Genomic DNA, 17,140 nt, shown 5'->3' on the forward strand with positions numbered 1-17,140 from the left:
TATTGCTAATCGGGGTTTCCTGATTATTGCCTCTATAATAGCATCAAGTATGCTCTTGCAGACTACAGGCCAGATTGCTAAATCTGCCTTATTTCTATGCTTTAGAATCATATTTTGAAAAGCTGGACTTCTGTTTGTGAGCTTGCACTTATAGAGTCATAGAGATGTACAGCATGGAAACAGACCCTTTGGTCCAACCCATCCATGCTGTCCAGATATCCTAACCCAATCTAGTCCCACCTGCCAGCACCTGGCCCATATCGCTTCAAACCCTTCCTATTCATATACCCATCCAGATGCCTTTTAAATGTTGCAATTGTACCAGCCTCCACCACATCCTCTGGCAGCTCATTCCATACACGTACCACCCTCTGCGTGAAAAAGTTGCCTCATCGTATTTTGGGGTGCTCAGTCATTCAGGTAACTTTTGAGGATTCTTTCTTTCATTGATGGTTAGTTTTTCCACAATGATAACAAGGACATAGTCTGAGAAACTCTGCTACAATCCTGATTCCTTGCACGTTTTGCTGAAGAAGTTTGTGATAAAACAAATTATCCCAATTTCTGAGGATGATATGCACCTGTGTTTCTGAAATACTTTTTCTACAGAGATTTGACTATTGATGATTTGCACAGTCTTGTAACTGACTGATTGAGCTCAGTAGTTTGTGAAGAATGATAATGAATCAAGTGCTATCTTATGACAGCAGAATTTCTTGAGTTTCTGGTATGATAGCAACCTACACTTCAAAGACATTTCTGTTCTGTAGTAGCTCAGTTGTTTTTTTTATCTCATTTTAGTTAACATGAAATCCAGTAAATAATACTGATCTGACCATGAACCAAGGCCTTGGATCTTGGAAAAAGGCCCATTCAGAATAAATAGGACTTTGTCCAATTACGCTTCAGATTATCTGCCTGGTTTCTATCATTTCTACCCTATGTGCTGTTGCCATTGTTTTAATTTATAGGAATTCAGCTTGTTCCATATCAACAACTGAATTATAGCCTTCAGATTACCACTGACGGCATAATTTATACAGACAGTCATGGCAGGCCAGTAAACATCCTGCTTTAATTTGACCCTTCCATGTAATTCAGAAAAAGTACCCACTTTACTTTCTTGTAATATGATTTTTAAAAAGTTCCCCAATTCTATTAATTGTGCAAATAACTGTCATTTGCAAAACAAGTAACTCCATAGTTGAATCTTTTTGTTTAAACTGAGAATCAAACTGAAAAAGGAATGTACAAATTGAATTGTTTTACAGATAACTGCAGTGTATTCTTTATTTGCAAGATTATATCTTTTATTCTTTGTGTTTAAACATGGCTAGCTGTGGGGAATTATAGTGGAACCTAGTTCTGCTTTTGTAATAATTCGCTCATTACTTCCAACGTTGAATATTTCTGTGTATTTTTCTTTTAAACAGTCCCGGCTTGATATTTCCAGCATTAAAATTCATTCCATCAGAAATGATGCTTGTATGGTTAATACTTCATACAGAACATTTGTGTCTTGAAGCAGTTCAATTATTCACAAAACAAAATCTGAAAAAAATTGATAAACAAATTAACAATCTAATTGTGAGTTAGCATTCTCTAGATAGTGGAATTCAGTGATCAGTTCATTTATTTCTGTTAAAAATATTACTAATTCTTCATTTTTTTTCGAATGTTTCATATTTTTAATGAAGTCATACTAATTGGAAATCTTGGATTGAATATTGAAGGCATAAGCAACTGATGCACATACATTAGTACCTTGATAGCATTTCAGACATGAGTCGGACTTCTTTCCCAAATGCAGTGCTAATTTTCTAATAAAAATCTGTATTTGCAGAGTACAGTAAGAATGGTGTTAGCTGTTTAATTGTCCCTTTGTAATTTTATAGTGTTGACTAACTGCTTTAATACTTAAGTGTTTTGATTGTTAACAAAACCAATTCATTAAAGCAATGATATATAGTTTGAATTTAAATAGTATAAGGCAGACAAGATTTGTGGTTGGTCTGCCAAGAGATTGAGATAGCTTTTCAGGTTTTTGACCTGTTATTTGATTATTTGGATCAATGTTCACTTTACAAAAGACATATTGGGGAGGAGGAAATAACTGTAAAAGATATTCTGCAAGGAGAAGTTGACTTTAAAACTTTGACCTAATAACCAGTGAAGAGAAATTTCACATTGACATTCTTGAAATCAGTAATAATAGTTTGTATTTTCTGTGACTTTGTTATCTGCAGCTGGCAACATGCTCATGCTTGGAGTTAGAAAACATTGTGAATTCAAGTCCCACTCTAAGATTTAAGCACAAAAATGAAAGCGGACGTGCTTGTGTATTATCGAGGACCTGCTATACAATCTGAGGTTTCTTCTGTCAGATAGGATATTAAATTGAGACCTTGTCTGCCCCTCAAGTGAATGTAAAGGAACTCATATTAATATTTTGAAGGTAGCAAAATTGCCCTCCACGTTCTTAGAATCATAGGGATGTACAGCATGGAAACAGATCCTTTGGTCCAACCTGTCCATGCCGACCAGATATCCCAACCCAATCTAGTCCCATCTGCCAGCACCCGGCCCATATCCCTGCAAACCCCTCCTATTCATATACCCATCCAAATGCCTCTTAAATGTTGCAATTGTACCAGCCTCCACCACTTCCTCTGGCACCTCATTCCATACACGTACCACCCTCTGTGTCAAAAAGTTACCCCATAGGTCTCTTTTATATTTTCCCCTCTCACCCCAAACCTATGCCCTCGAGTTCTGGACTCCCCCACCTCAGGGAAAGGACTTTGCCTATTTACCCTCTCCATGCCCCTCATAATTTTGTAAACCTCTATAAGGTCGCCCCTCAGACTCTAATGCTCCAGGGAAAACAGCCCTAGCCTGTTCAGCCTCTCCCTATAGCTAAAATCCTCCAACCCTGGTAACATCCTTCTAAGTCTTTTCTGAACCCTTTCAAGTTTCACATCTTTCCGCTAGGAAGGAGACCAGAATTGCACGCAATATTCCAAAAGTGGCTGAACCAATGTCCTGTACAGCCGCAATATGACCTCCCAACTCCTGTACTCAATACTCTGACCAATAAAGGAAAGCATACCAAATGCCTTCACTCTCCTATCTACCTGCGACTCCACTTTCAAGGAGATATGAACCTGCACTCCAAAGTCTCTTTGTTCAGCAACACTCCCTAGGACCTTACCATTAAATGTATATGTCCTGCTAAGATTTGCTTTCCTAAAATGCAGCACCTCGCATTTATCTGAATTAAACTCCATCTGCCACTTCTCAGCCCATTGGCCCATCTGGTCAAGATCCTGTTGTAATCTGATGTAACCCTCTTCGCTGTCCATTACACCTCCAATTTTGGTGTCATCTGCAAACTTACTAACTGTACCTCTTATGCTCTCATCCAAATCATTTATGTAAATGACAAAAAGTAGAGGACCCAGCACCGATCTTTGTGGCACTCCACTGGTCACAAGCCTCCAGTCTGAAAAACAACCCTCCACCACCACCCTCTATCTTCTACCTTTGAGCCAGTTCTGTATCCAAATGGCTCGTTCTCCCTGTATTCCGAGAGATTTAACCTTGCTAATCAGTCTCCCATGGGGAACCTTGTCGAAGTCCATATAGATCACATCTACTGCTCTGCCCTCATCAATCCTCTTTGTTACTTCCTCAAAAATCAATCAAGTTTGTGAGACATGATTTCCCATGCACAAAGCCATGTTGACTGTCCCTAATCAATCCTTGCCTTTCCCAAATACATGTCCATCCTGTCCCTCAGGATTCCCTCCAACAACTTGCCCACCACCGACATCAGGCTCACTGGTCTATAGTTCTCTGGCTTGTCCTTACCACCCTTCTGAAACAGTGGCACCCGTTAGCCAACCTCCAGTCTTCCGGCACCTCACCTGTGACTATTAATGATACACATATTTCAGCAAGAGGCCCAGCAATCACTTCTCTAGCTTCCCACAGAGTTCTCGGGTACACCTGATCAGGTCCTGGGGATTTATCCACCTTTACCGTTTCAAGACATCCAGCGCTTCCTCCTCTGTAATATGGACATTTTGCAAGATGTCACCATCTATTTCCCTACAGTCTATATCTTCCATATCCTTTTCCACAGTAAATACTGATGGAAAATACTCATTTAGTATCTCCCCCATTTTCTGCGGCTCCACACAAAGGCCGCCTTGCTGATCTTTGAGGGGCCCTATTCTCTCCCTAGCTACCCTGTTGTCCTTAATGTATATGTAAAAACTCTTTAGATTCTCCTTAATTCTATTAATTCTCCTTAATTCTTGCCAATATTAATGTGAGAATCAATATCACAAAAGCAGATGGCTACTGTTCATGGGAGCTTGCTGTGTGCAAATTAGTTGCTTCAATTGTTGCAAAATGCTTTGGAGCATTCTGTGATCCTGAAAGATGCTATATAAATGCAAGATTTCCTTTCTATTTTCAATTTGCATGAATTTAATAACTTTTTGAGAAGAAAGAATACTGTTTAAATGCTCTGGATTTGAAGGTCGAGCTACTTTCTGTCATGAAGCTGTAAAAATTACTTTTCATTGAGGTTCATGATGGTTCTCTGAGTCATTTAATGAAGAAAGATCACTGGACTCAAAATATTAACTCTGTTTTCTCTTCACAGCTTGTGCCAGATCTGCTGAGTTTGTCCAGCAATTCCTGTTTATGTTTGTTTAGAATTTAATGAACTGTGTAGGATTGGCTTGTTTCATGGAAGTGATCTTCGTTTCTTTTGTGCAAGTTGGGCAGTAACTTTTCATCTTTTAATTTTAGGTGATAGAATTACACAGCCAATCATGATGAAGATCATTGTCATTGCTCTAAAATATTAACTCTGTTTCTCTCTCCAGAGGTACTGCCAGACCTGCTGAATATTTATAGCATTTTCTGTTTTAAGTTCAAATTTTGTGGCATCTGCAGTATTTTGCTTTTGTGTTAATGTGCAGTCAAGTTCTGTCTGCTTCTGTATTCATGCATGCACATGTAAAACCAACAGGAGATTAAACCCATTGTCTGCTTTATCCCCATTCATCAAAGGCTAATGCGACCAACTGTGGTGCCCGCACTGCTAAACAATATCAGCTAACTACCTATAGATTTGCAAATAGTCCTGTAATTGCCCTAATCATACTTTTTTTTAAAGAGTAAACCAAAATGGGTGTCACTGCCATAGATTTTACTTGTCCTCTTCACTGAATTATATTACTTTTATCTTTTTGTTAGTTTATCGACGGGAGGTTGGAAAAGTTAAATTCAGGGAAAGGATTTTCTGATGTTTTCGAAGATGAGATAACTGTGGGAGGCTATAGTGGAGGTAAGGCATGAACTTGTATTGAAATGTACCATTTTGTTTGCTAATTATCTCCTTTAGATAGGATTCTTCCAGATATCGCAATTCTGCTCTTCTCTGTCTTATCCTTAGTTGAGGATAATGTCTGGGCTTTGCATTGATCAGTTTTCCACTAACCAGATCATAATTTTGAACTATATTTTGCTTATTATTTGGTATGCATTTGTTTTAAAAAAGCACAACTGATATTCTTGCACCTAAGAGGTCAATTCTGAATTCTTTGTTCTGTTGCTTTTATCTGAAGAATTGAGTTTTTTTTCCCTGTGAGAGAGCTGAAGCCTAATTATGGAAAGACTTGCATTATAATATGTCCATATAAAACCTTTATTTGAGAGAGGGGGAATAAATTTTAGTCATCTCACCCATGAGCAAAAACTCTTGAATGAGCATTTTTCTATAACTTATTGTGGGTATGGGGATGAGAAAGAAATGCCAAAATTCAATTCTAATGTTGAATATCCATGTAGGAAGAGATCAGGAGCAGGAGAAAGCCTGAAAGAGAAAGTCAGTATAAAGACTAAAGTGTTTTGCCCACTTGAGGTAATTGACCTTGACTAGTGGAAAACAGGTTGTAGAATAATTGAGTAATGAGCCTTCATGCAAAAGTTGCAGAATATGGAAAACTAAACTAGCATTCAAGCTCAAATTCGATGAGGTTTTTTAATGCACATTTCCCTTTAAATGCTGTGTGCACAATCTGAAATATATTTAAAGGCTATTTTTACTCTTCTACTTCACCACATGAAATGTTACTTGAATATCTTTACTTGTAACAAAAGGAGTAACCGTCAAACGTTTGTTAATTATCCACAGGAAATTCAAAATCTTACCAGCAATGGATGCACACAGTCAAGGTGAGTCAATATGCCTATTGATGTAAATCAGCAGAGCACACACTTATTTCTAGTTACATCATTATAGTTTTACTGTGCTGAATAATGATGCTTACCCAGAGCTGCAATTGTGATTAACTGAAATATTTCTGCAGCAATAATCTTCAAAATGCTATTTGAGGATTTGGCCTAATTATTCAGAACATTTTATTTTAATCTTTGGGCTCTGAACCATCCTAGGCTTGATAGGGTGAACCTTTATCCTACATAAAGCTTTCCTGATGATGTGACAGGCGTACATATTAACATGGATTCATTGCATCAAAAAGTGAAGGTAGTTTAACAGAAGTTATTGGGAAATTTGCAAACTCTACAAATGAATCCATAACCATTGCTGAAATGAACGGTGAATACCTGAAAAAAGCACAAGTTAGTATTCTGAAATAAGGACATGATTGAAAGAGTAGTCAACTCTTCATATTGTGTAGCATGACATTTCATATGCTGCTATCAGCAGATTAATCTTTAACATGAACAATTATAAATGGAAACCCTCAATAGGGATTAGACGTTGTGCTCCACTAAGTACATCAGACGACTTTCTTGACATTGAAACTCAAAGTCTATTACATGAATTATGAATTCAGGATGAAATTTCAATGTTGCAAATTTCTGTTGATAATAAGGCCCAAAATTAGTGAAATGAAAGAGAGCTGAGATCTTAACTACGAGAATGGTGTTGTCAATGAAAATTTCTTATGTGAAATTGCAATGAGTGTTTCCATCTATAAGATATTGTAATTGCTTTGAATTTTAAAAGGAGCTTGAGACTCAATGAATGTACTTGTAAATAGTACATAATTTGAAATATCCTTGAGATAAAGTGAGTACAGTCAAACTTTTCATCAAGTAATTGGGAGTCAGGATTTTTAACCTGGGCAGGCAAACTTTTGGTTGGCCTTAGAATTGCTTCTGTTTGTAGGTGACACTGTTTTGATGTACAGTATACATACATATTAAACTTGATCATTTACCCTTGACTGCCCATACTAAATATTTTTCACTGAGGATAAGTCTAATATTTAAATGCTACAGAAGCTGGAATTAGAATTAGAATCCCTACAGTGTGCAAACAAGCCCTTTGGCCCAACTAGCCCACACCCAGACCCATTCCCCAACTCTATTACTCTACATTATCCGTGACTAATGCACCTAACCTACACCCCGCTGAACACTATGGGCAATTTAGATTGGCCAGTTCACCTAACCTGCACACCTTTGGACTGTGGGAAGAAACCGCAGCACCTGGAGGAAACCCATGCAGACATGAGGAGAATGTGCAAATGCCACACACAGTTGCCTGAGGCTGGAATTAAACCAGGTCCCTGGCGCTGTGAGGCAGCAGTACTAACCACTGAGCCACCTTGCCCCCCAGATTCTAAAACAAGCACACAGAATGCTGGAGAAATTCAGTAGGTCTGGCCACATCTGCGGAAAGACACACAAAAGTTAACATTTTGAGTCCAGTTTGACACTTCTTCAGAACTTGAGTCATATTGGACTCAAAACGGTAAATCTGTTTCTTTCCCCACAGATGCTGCCAGACCTCCTGAGTCTCTCGCACATTGTCTATGATAAATCCGGTAAATTGGCTGAATCCAATAACTATGTAAAACCATATTTAGCAACATTAATATAGAAAGACTTGAATCAATGGCTTTCTAAGGAGGTTAAAATAATTTAAAGAACCAGCACAATAATTGAATTGAATTTAATTTAATTTAATTGTAGCAAGGTGCAATGAAAAGCTTTGTCTTGCGAGCAATACAGGCAGATCACAGAGTTAAGTAGCATAGATAGTAATTAATAGGTAAACAGCGGCAAAAACAAGAACACAGCTATAGGCGAATGTGAAGAGTTTGTGAGTCCATTTAGTATTCTAACGACAGTAGGGTAGAAACTGTTACAAAACCGGCTGGTGCATGTATTCAGGCTTCTGTACATTCTAAATGGTAGAGGTTGTAGAAAAACATCGCCAGAGTGGGATGGATCTTTGAGAATGCTGGCGGCCTTTCCTTGACAGTGGGCCTGGTAGATGGATTCTGTAGATGGGAGGTTGGCCTTTGTGATTGTCCAGGCCAAGTTCTCTACTCTCTGTAACCGTCTCCTATCTTGAACGGTACAGTTGTCATACCAGGTAGTGATACATCCAGACAGAATGCTCTCGATGGCGCACCTATAAAGGTTGGCAAGGGTATTCGCTATCATGCCAAATTTCCTCAGCTGCTTAAGGAAGAAGAGATGTTGTTGGGCCTTTGCAACCAGTGCATCCACATGAAGAGTCCAAGAAAGCTTGTTGTGGATGACCACTCCCAGGAGCTTGACATTCTCCACTTGTTCCACCTCTGTGCTGATAAAGTGTAGAGGGGCATGAGTAACATCCAGCGGAAAGTCAATATTGAGTTCCTTGGTTTTGCCGGCATTGAGAGCGAGGTTGTTCTCGGTGCACCATTTTTCCAAGTCTTCCACCTCCTATCTGTAGTCTGTTTCGTCGTTGTCTGAGATTTGACCGACTATGGTGGTGTCATCAGCGAACTTATAAATGGCATTAGTCTGGTATTTGGCAGTGCAGTCATGGGTATGCAGTGAGTACAGTAGGGGGCTGAATATGCACCCCTGGGGGCTCCAGGGTTGAGTGTTAGTGAGGATGAAATATTGTCCCCAACCTTCATGAATTGTGGCCTGTGGATCAGGAAACTGAGGATCCAGTTGCAGAGAGTGAGGCTTAGTCCAAGATCACCAAGTTCAGTAATCAGTCTCGAGGGGATAGTGGTGTTGAAGTCTGAAATGTCGTCAATGAGTAAGATTCTTATGTTGCTGTTCTTGGTGTCAAGATGTTCTAGGGAGGAGTAGAGGGCAAGTGATATGGCATTAGATGTGGATCTGTTGGTCCCATAGACAAATTAGAGTGGGTCAAGAGTAGTGGAGAGGCTAGAGTTGATTAATGTCATGACCAGCCTTTCAAAGCAATACATGACCATCGAAGTTAGGGCCACTGGGCAGTAGTCATTGAGACATGCTGCATGAGGCTTCTTCAGCACAGCAATGATGTTGGCCTTCTTGAAACAGGCAGGGGCACTGGCCTGCTTCAGGGAGAGATTGAAGATGTCCGAGAAGACCTCCACCAGTTGATCTGCACATACACTGAGTGCATGACTTGATACTCCGTCTGGTCCAATCACTTTCCTTGGATTCTGATGCTCTGACCTCTGATGCAGTGACTGTTAGGATAGATTAATCAGGACTTGTCAGACTAGGTGTTATCTCTCTGCCGAAAGTCTGCTCAAAGCGAGCATAGAAGGCATTGAGACGATCTGGGAGTAATATGTCATCGTCTACTATCTTGAACTGTCTCCTTTTAGAACCTGTAATGTCATTCAGTCCTTGCCATAGTCGCTGGGTGTCTGTCTGGGTCTCTAGTTTGGATCGGTATTGGTCCTTAGCTGTCTTAATGGCTCTGCGAAGGTTATACTTGGATTCCTTTTATTTGAATGGGTCTCCTGATCTGAAGGCCTCACTCCTGGTTTTTAGCTGGTTCTGTATGCCCTGATTCATCCAGGGTTTCCTGTTAGGGAACACCCGGATTGACTTCCTCAGTATGCAGTCCTCCACACAGTTGCTGATAAAGTCTGTGACGGTGGTGGCGTACTCATCCAAGGTACCTGTGGACTGTTTGAACATGGCCCAATCAGCTGATTCCAGACAGCACCGGAGATGATCCTCTGCCTCCTCCGACCAGCACTGGACCTGTATCCGCGAGGGGGTCTCCTGCTTGGGCTTTTGCCTATAAGCTGGGAGAAGAAACTTGGCATTGTGATCTGAATTCCTGAAATGAGGGCGGGGGATGGAGTGGTAGGCATCTTTCACAGTGATGTAGCAGTGGTCTAAAATGCTCGGGCCCCTAGTGGGGCAGGTAATGTTGTGGTGATACTTGGGCAACACCTTCTTTAGATTGGCTTGACTGAAGTTGCCAGTTACAATAAACAGGGCCTCGGGCTGTTCCGTGCCCAGGGTATTAATGGTGGAGTACAGCACAATAATCGATCAAATTCATAGAAACAAAGCAAAAATTTAGATTTCCATAAAACAAAGTGAGAGCATTTGAAGAAATTAGGGAAGATCAACTTGCATTAGAACAACAACATGTTGCTGGAGGAACTCAGCAGGTTTGTCAGTATCTGTGGAGAGAAAGCAGAGTTAACATTTCAAAATCAGTGATCTTCCTTCTGAATGCAAGGACCACAAGATTCAAAACATCAACTCGGCCTTTTTTTCCCACAGATGCTGCGGGATCTGCTGAGTTTCTCAAACAATTTCTCTTTTAGTTTCATATTTCCAACATTCACAGTTCTTTGTTTTATTTTTGTGTTTGAGCTGTACCTTTTATTTTCCAGACTCTTTCACAATGTGTCGCAGTCAGTTGGTTATATTTAGAAGAGTGTTTGCATTTGTAGGCACACCCAGGTTTCATAGCTCCACTAAAGGATCAGTCACTCAGTTCTGATTAATTTGATTAAGGAACTGTTGGGCAGGAGATCATGAGATCTTCTTATTTTTCCGAGAAAGAGTAATTGAATTGTTTCCGGACCTTCTGAACATTTCAGTGGTTATCTCTTTGGTTATCTATCTGATCTAAAACATGCAATGCACTGCCTGCTCAATGCAGCACTGAATTTTCAGTCTAGATTATGTACCCGATTTGAATTAAGATTTCAACTTCAAACATGACTTGGACAAAAGTGCTAGCATTGAGGGAAAAATATGAGAAAGCTATGAAAATGACTGTATAATCAATAACTACATTAATAATAGAAGGAAATTGAAGGAACAGGTACAAACAGTACATTCATTGAAGAAATAAAAACTATATAGAATTGATCCTTTGTCGGGCACTTTACAGAGGTGTTTTACAACCAGGTGAGGAAGGATGAACTAGCTTTTCACCTTTCCCACTCTTAGTCACAAGCAAGGTTTATGTTCTTTTCCGAATGTGGCTCGACCTTTCCACAATTAAACTGTCATTAACTGTTTTCACCATAAACAATAGGAAGTCAGTTACAAGGTTTTTTTTGTGAGAGAGTGGGGAATTTTAATCTTGAGAAATGTCATGAAGACTTAAAATGTTAGCTTGCTCTCTCTCTACAGACGCTGTGTGACCCACTGTGATCTCCAGCATTTGTCGTTTTCAGTACAGATTCCAGCATCTGCAGTAATTTGTTCCTGCACAAGATCAAATGTTTGGCTCCTGTGGAATCGTGCGCTTTCTCACTCTTGACACACACACGCACACGCACATACTTTTAGAATACCCTTGAGATGTAAAGAATGAATGTTGAGAGTTTGTTGCTTGTAAAGCACAGCAGGCCAGGCAGCATCCGAAGAGCAGGAGAATCAATATTTTGGGCCAGAGCCCGAATTGGTTTAGCTCAATTGGCTCGATCGTTGATTTGCAGAGTAGTGTGATGCCAACAGCATGGGCTCAATTCTGATCGGCAGTTTGAGATTACTAATAAGAGAACAGCGCCTCTGCTCTAGTATGAATATGGCCACACGACGATTAGCCTGAGACCACAGTTTGTTAGTTGTTGTCTTGAATCATCAGCAATCATAAATATTGTAGTTACCCTTTGAATTTCTCAGTATCCTGATCAAGAAGGGAGTGAGGGGCAGTCGGCTCAGGTCTGGTGGCAAAGGTCGTCAAGTCATGTCCGAGGGATTAGGTATTGGGTCCAGTTCAGCAGATGAGGAAGGGAGAACAGTCAAGTCAAGGTCTGGGGGTAGTGCAGTTGAAGGTGTGTGAGGTACGTATGAGAACAGTTGAATAGTTATTGAAGAGTCAAACTAGGTATGTCATTGCCCAACTTTTTTGAGGAAATAATTTGCTGTGAAGTCTCCAATTTGAATGGAGATTCTGAAACTTCTAGGAGTAGAAGAATTGCTTGGTGGAAAATTCTGTTTTCAAAGAAATTTCTTTGGAGTGTGCTTTGATGGGAATTCTACAGGGTCCTGATGTGCACCTCCCATTCACGTTCACAGGATGACTGTCTGGTCAGCAGAAAATCCATGCCTCTGTTTTTAGGGTTTTTTTTAAGACTGTATGTAAAGCTTCATATCCAACTTGTACATATTCTCCAAAAGGTACAAATCAGAATAGGAAGTGAGGGTGTTTTCATGCCTCTCCACATTGGCTTGCTAGCTCGCTTCATTATCCTTGGGAGAAATGGTCATTTTTAGCGAAGGCTGTCTCTTGTTTAACCTCTGTTAGCCTCATGGGACTTGGCCAATCTATATTGTCAGGTGAAAACTGTGGCCATTTTAAGTAAGTATTTATCGTTCCTTTTTAAAAATGATTTTAGCCCATGAAATTCCCAGTTGTTAAGTCAGAAGACAGAGTTTTTTAAAAAATCACTTGTCCACATTTTATATCATCACAACAGAAGGCATAGGTGCATCAACAAAATTAAGTTTAATGATTGCATAAGTACCAGACTAAGTTTCCAGATGCAAAGCATTAACCAAAACAGTTAAATTAAGTCAGATTTTCTTTCCTTTCCAGAAAGGTGGAGCTTTGATAAATACAGTGATGACAAAAGCCAATCCTGCCATGAAGACCGCATACAAATTTGTAAGTCCCTAACGTGGATGCCAACATGTTCAAAGAGGTGCTGCAGTACTATAGATAGACTGTGAGAATGCAAATAATGTATTCCATAAGTAGGAATAGATTAATGTTTTGCTCAGGGTTATGCTTGTGTTTTGTTGATATATCTGGTTTAAAATTAAACTCTGAGTTCCTTAAGGACAATCTATGATCACTTTTATTGATTGTAAATCTTTAGTTGAGACCAATGTTGAAATCTCTGGAGGTGGCACGGTGGCTCAGTGGTTAGCACTGCTGCCTCACAGCGCCAGGGACCCAGGTTTGATTCCAGCCTTAAGCAACTGTCTGTGTGGAGTTTGCACATTCTCCCCGTGTCTGCGTGGGTTTCCTCCGGTTGCTTCGGTTTCCTCCCACAGTCCAAAGATGTGCAGGTTAGGTGAATTGGCCATGCTAAATTGCCCATAGTGTTAGGTCTGGTTGGATTACTCTTCAGAGGGTCGGTGTGGACTTGTTGGGCCAAAGGGCCTGTTTCCACAATGCAGGGAATCTAATCATTAAGGCTGCAACTGGACCTTTCTTCATAATATTATGTGCATATGTTTTTATCCCTGGAACTGGGAATTTATTTTTGGTGTGATGAGAGAAGAAAACTGGGGAAATCGTGGGCTGCAATCTCTTTCATGGCTTTGCAAAAGAGAAAATATTTGAAACATAATTGCTCCACATTGCCTCCTATCATTCATTTGAAAGTTAGCACTTCTTTGATAATTTACGACAATCATGATTCACAAAGTGAAATTATTTTCACGTTTTGGAAAATCACTTGTGTAATTTTGTGTAGTAATCTTATAAAATCTTCCATCAGCAATCAAGCAACATTTTAGAACATATTTGTTTATTTATTCCCTCATATTAAAAGATAATCCTTAATATATTTAAGAGTAGTAGGCTGGTACAATGTTATTATTCGAACAGGAAATTTTTTTTAGCATATTAAAGCATTTTGATTGATAGTATCTCATTCACCATTTAAGTAACCTGATCTTAACTAAAAGTTAAAATGCAGAACCATTTGCTAATCTCATTCATGTACATTAGTCAGTTTCTTTGCCTTTAAACATAAAAAATAAATTTAATTCAAAAGCTAGTCACGAATGCCCTTCTCTCAAAATAAATCTCAATTTGAAGAGCCTTCTTGAAGGACCTCAAGTGGAAGGCTGACATACTGATAAATTTGATCTAAGTAGAGGAAGCTTTCATCACAAAAGATTGCAAGCACTCAGTTTGTGAGGGACATAATTTACAACTGAAATTCCGCAGTCTTTTGCACTGGTTTGGCCAAATTGCCCGTGGAAAATCAAGATCCGAGCTGAAACACGATCTCAATTTGTTGCACAATGGTAACTGACATCAGTGACTGCAGGGATAGCTGTCTTTCTAGCATTAAGGGTGAAGGGTAATTCAAAAGTTCATCTGTTATATCTGAAAATTGACAGAGAATGCAAACTGGGAACAGAACGGGATCCAATATGTAATCATTACCACGTCAATAGCATTGTTTGCAAATATTTCAACAATGGTTTCACAGATAATGTTCAGCCACCTATTGCCACCCGTATAAATGTTGCAATAAGTATTCACTGGTTTTTGAGAGAATGTGTTTTTGTAAACTCTGTAATGTGCACAAATTAGATTAGACTATTCATTTTTGAGTTTGTATTGCTAATTGTAAGATCAGAATTGTCATTAACATCTGGTGAGATAGTACACTGTCCCAAAGGGGCTTTGCAGCTGAGTAATTGTATGAGGTTTACCTGTAGAATGAGTTACGTGACTACTTCCCTATTTGGGCCTGGTGTGGACTGGAGGCCAGGTGCATTTCACATGGAGTTGAAATATGCATGAATCACGCAAAGCTGTTTGTCCTGTTGAGTGGTGTTGACTCAAGGCCAGGAGCAGGCTGTTTGGCCTTCTCCTCATGGAGAAGTGCACAGTGTCTTTAAGACTGAAGAGCTATCACTGACAAACCTCATGTACTAAAAGAGAAACTTGCTCAAGATTGCTTCTTCTGCACCTACCTGTCTGATTTCATATTAACTTTGAATAGTGCTGTTGTCCCTTTTATTGAGAATTTACTTCAAAGACACATTCCAGAATAGACTGGCTTCTGGTTTCATGAAGTGCTGTTTGTTGTCGGGTACTAAAAGAAGGAAACCATGCAATTGGCAGGAGGTGGCTCAATTAAGCTTTTCTTTCAAGAAATGTTTCTAACTTGGTGAGTTGCCATTATAAAGCATTTTGGTATTGAAAATTTAATACCTAAGGAAAAAATTGAAGATAAACATAATTTTTCATTGACATCTAAGAGTCACTTGTCGGCTACTTTCATTGTTACACGTCAAAAGGGACAAAGGTGCTTTAGTGAAAGCAATCAAAGCAGATGGATAATAGCTGAAAGTTAAAAATATTTAATTTTAAATTATCAATCCAAGAGTAAAGGTTTGGTTTTATTATTTAATAAATGCATACATATAGTAACTTAATCATAATTTTCTATTTTGTGTCTCTCATGAATTGGCTGGCTCAGCCAAATAATTATGAAGGGTGCCATCACGGTGAGACAAACTGTTTCTAGTAGTAACTTTAAAGAAAACCTCTTATGACTGTTCAGATTTCATTTTGAGAAACTTGTATCACATTTAATGGGAAGGCTGTATCAAACCATTTTTTTTCTTCAAGGCTAAGAACCAAGCTAAGATGGGGATCAAAGAAGTGAAGAGCATGTTAAAACAGAAGGTACATAACATTTCTGACTTCAGTGACATCGTAGTCTTTGAAATATCTAAAATGGGGAAGTTACAAGAGACATTGTCTCTTAATGATTTGTGAAATTTGCTTCATTCTTTGTTCAATAACATACATTTTTCATAACTGACCCTCAGGCTATCCTGATCTGTTATTGTTTCATGCTGAGGTTGAATGAACCCTTTTTTTTTGTTTGCATATTTTATTACAGAAATATTGATGTCCTAAATATTGCTTGGAACAAAATGTGTGTTTTGATCAAATCAATTGTTTTGATATCACAGTTAAATGTCAGATTGGGACTGAAATCAATTTGACTTGCATGCAAAATTTGTACGAAACGAGCAGCAGACTAAAGATGTAAAAACATCTGCTATTGGCAACAAAAATCATTATTCCTACAGTCTGATCTTATGTCTCTAAACTGATATTCAAGTTTATTTTGGAGAAAGCTCTTTCTTATTGGGGGCTGGATGCAAATCCAGAAAATGGTAATTAGTTTACAAGTATTTGCTTGCTTCAAATCAAAGGATGAAGTTGAACTGCTAACTGAGTGATTTTAATATCTGTGTAGGAATCAACTGAGGAAGAAGACTTGCATCATAACGAAAGTCTATCTCCAAACCTGCAAAGACGATCAAACTCTGATCTATTACAGAACCGTCTTCCAGCCACAAAACGCAAACGGGTAGGAAAAGGAGTGGTATTGATTGTTCATTTCTATTTATATTCACACTCCAACACCAGTTGCCTGTACTTTGTTTTTAATCTGTTTAGTTTTGAAAACCTTTGCGAATTAGTTCTCATGGAATTAGTTCTTATTTATACTGAATGTTGCATTATTGGCAGTGCCATGCATTGCACATAATCTGTCTCTCAAATCAGCATGCGACTGACATCCAACCTCGTAAGTAATTTATAATACGAAAAAAAAATGAGTTTGCGGCATTAGATTAGGTGAACCACAAATTTTGGCCAGATTTGCCTTATGTTAAACTTTGGCTGTTAAATTTTAAAGTAGACTTCTGATTTCTCAAGGAATTTAGGGATATAAGGAGTGGAGTAGGATCAGCTATGACAATGCTGAGTGGTGGGCAGGCTTGAGCAGCTGTAGGACCTACTTGTTATTTTTTTTATACATCAGTTGGGAACTGTGTGAACAGAGCAAGTATCTGTATATCTCACTAGTCATTGAGATTGAAGAATATTATTGAGTGGGAAACAGTGTGAGCCAGCAAGTGTCTGTTCGACCCATCAATGCAACAACAAGGCACAGGTATTGAAATAAAGCAAGACAATAAAATATGGGATTTAGAGAGAAGAAAGTCAAAATTATTTATTTTTTACTTTTCATAATGTCCAACAATAATTAAATTTCAAAAGACAAGGACTTGTGCTTATGAAAGATAATATTTAGGGGTTGAAATGTTGTTTGGCAGTAAA

The 17,140-nt window shown here is 38.9% G+C and overlaps 1 protein-coding gene across 3 annotated transcripts in view; it reads left to right on the plus strand.

The window, feature by feature from the left end:
* dennd1b (DENN/MADD domain containing 1B) overlaps window positions 1-17,140 on the plus strand; it is a 300,181-nt gene that overhangs the window by 245,615 nt on the left and 37,426 nt on the right. For all 3 annotated transcript variants that reach the window (XM_072573886.1, XM_072573887.1, XM_072573888.1), the window contains 5 exons: window positions 5,272-5,362; window positions 6,212-6,252; window positions 12,848-12,916; window positions 15,632-15,688; window positions 16,272-16,385. In XM_072573886.1, the coding sequence (XP_072429987.1) occupies window positions 5,272-5,362; window positions 6,212-6,252; window positions 12,848-12,916; window positions 15,632-15,688; window positions 16,272-16,385 (372 nt within the window). The remainder of the gene's footprint in view (window positions 1-5,271; window positions 5,363-6,211; window positions 6,253-12,847; window positions 12,917-15,631; window positions 15,689-16,271; window positions 16,386-17,140) is intronic.

The sequence above is a fragment of the Chiloscyllium punctatum genome, chromosome 7 (assembly GCF_047496795.1).
Source record: "Chiloscyllium punctatum isolate Juve2018m chromosome 7, sChiPun1.3, whole genome shotgun sequence".
NCBI classification, from domain to species: domain Eukaryota; kingdom Metazoa; phylum Chordata; class Chondrichthyes; order Orectolobiformes; family Hemiscylliidae; genus Chiloscyllium; species Chiloscyllium punctatum.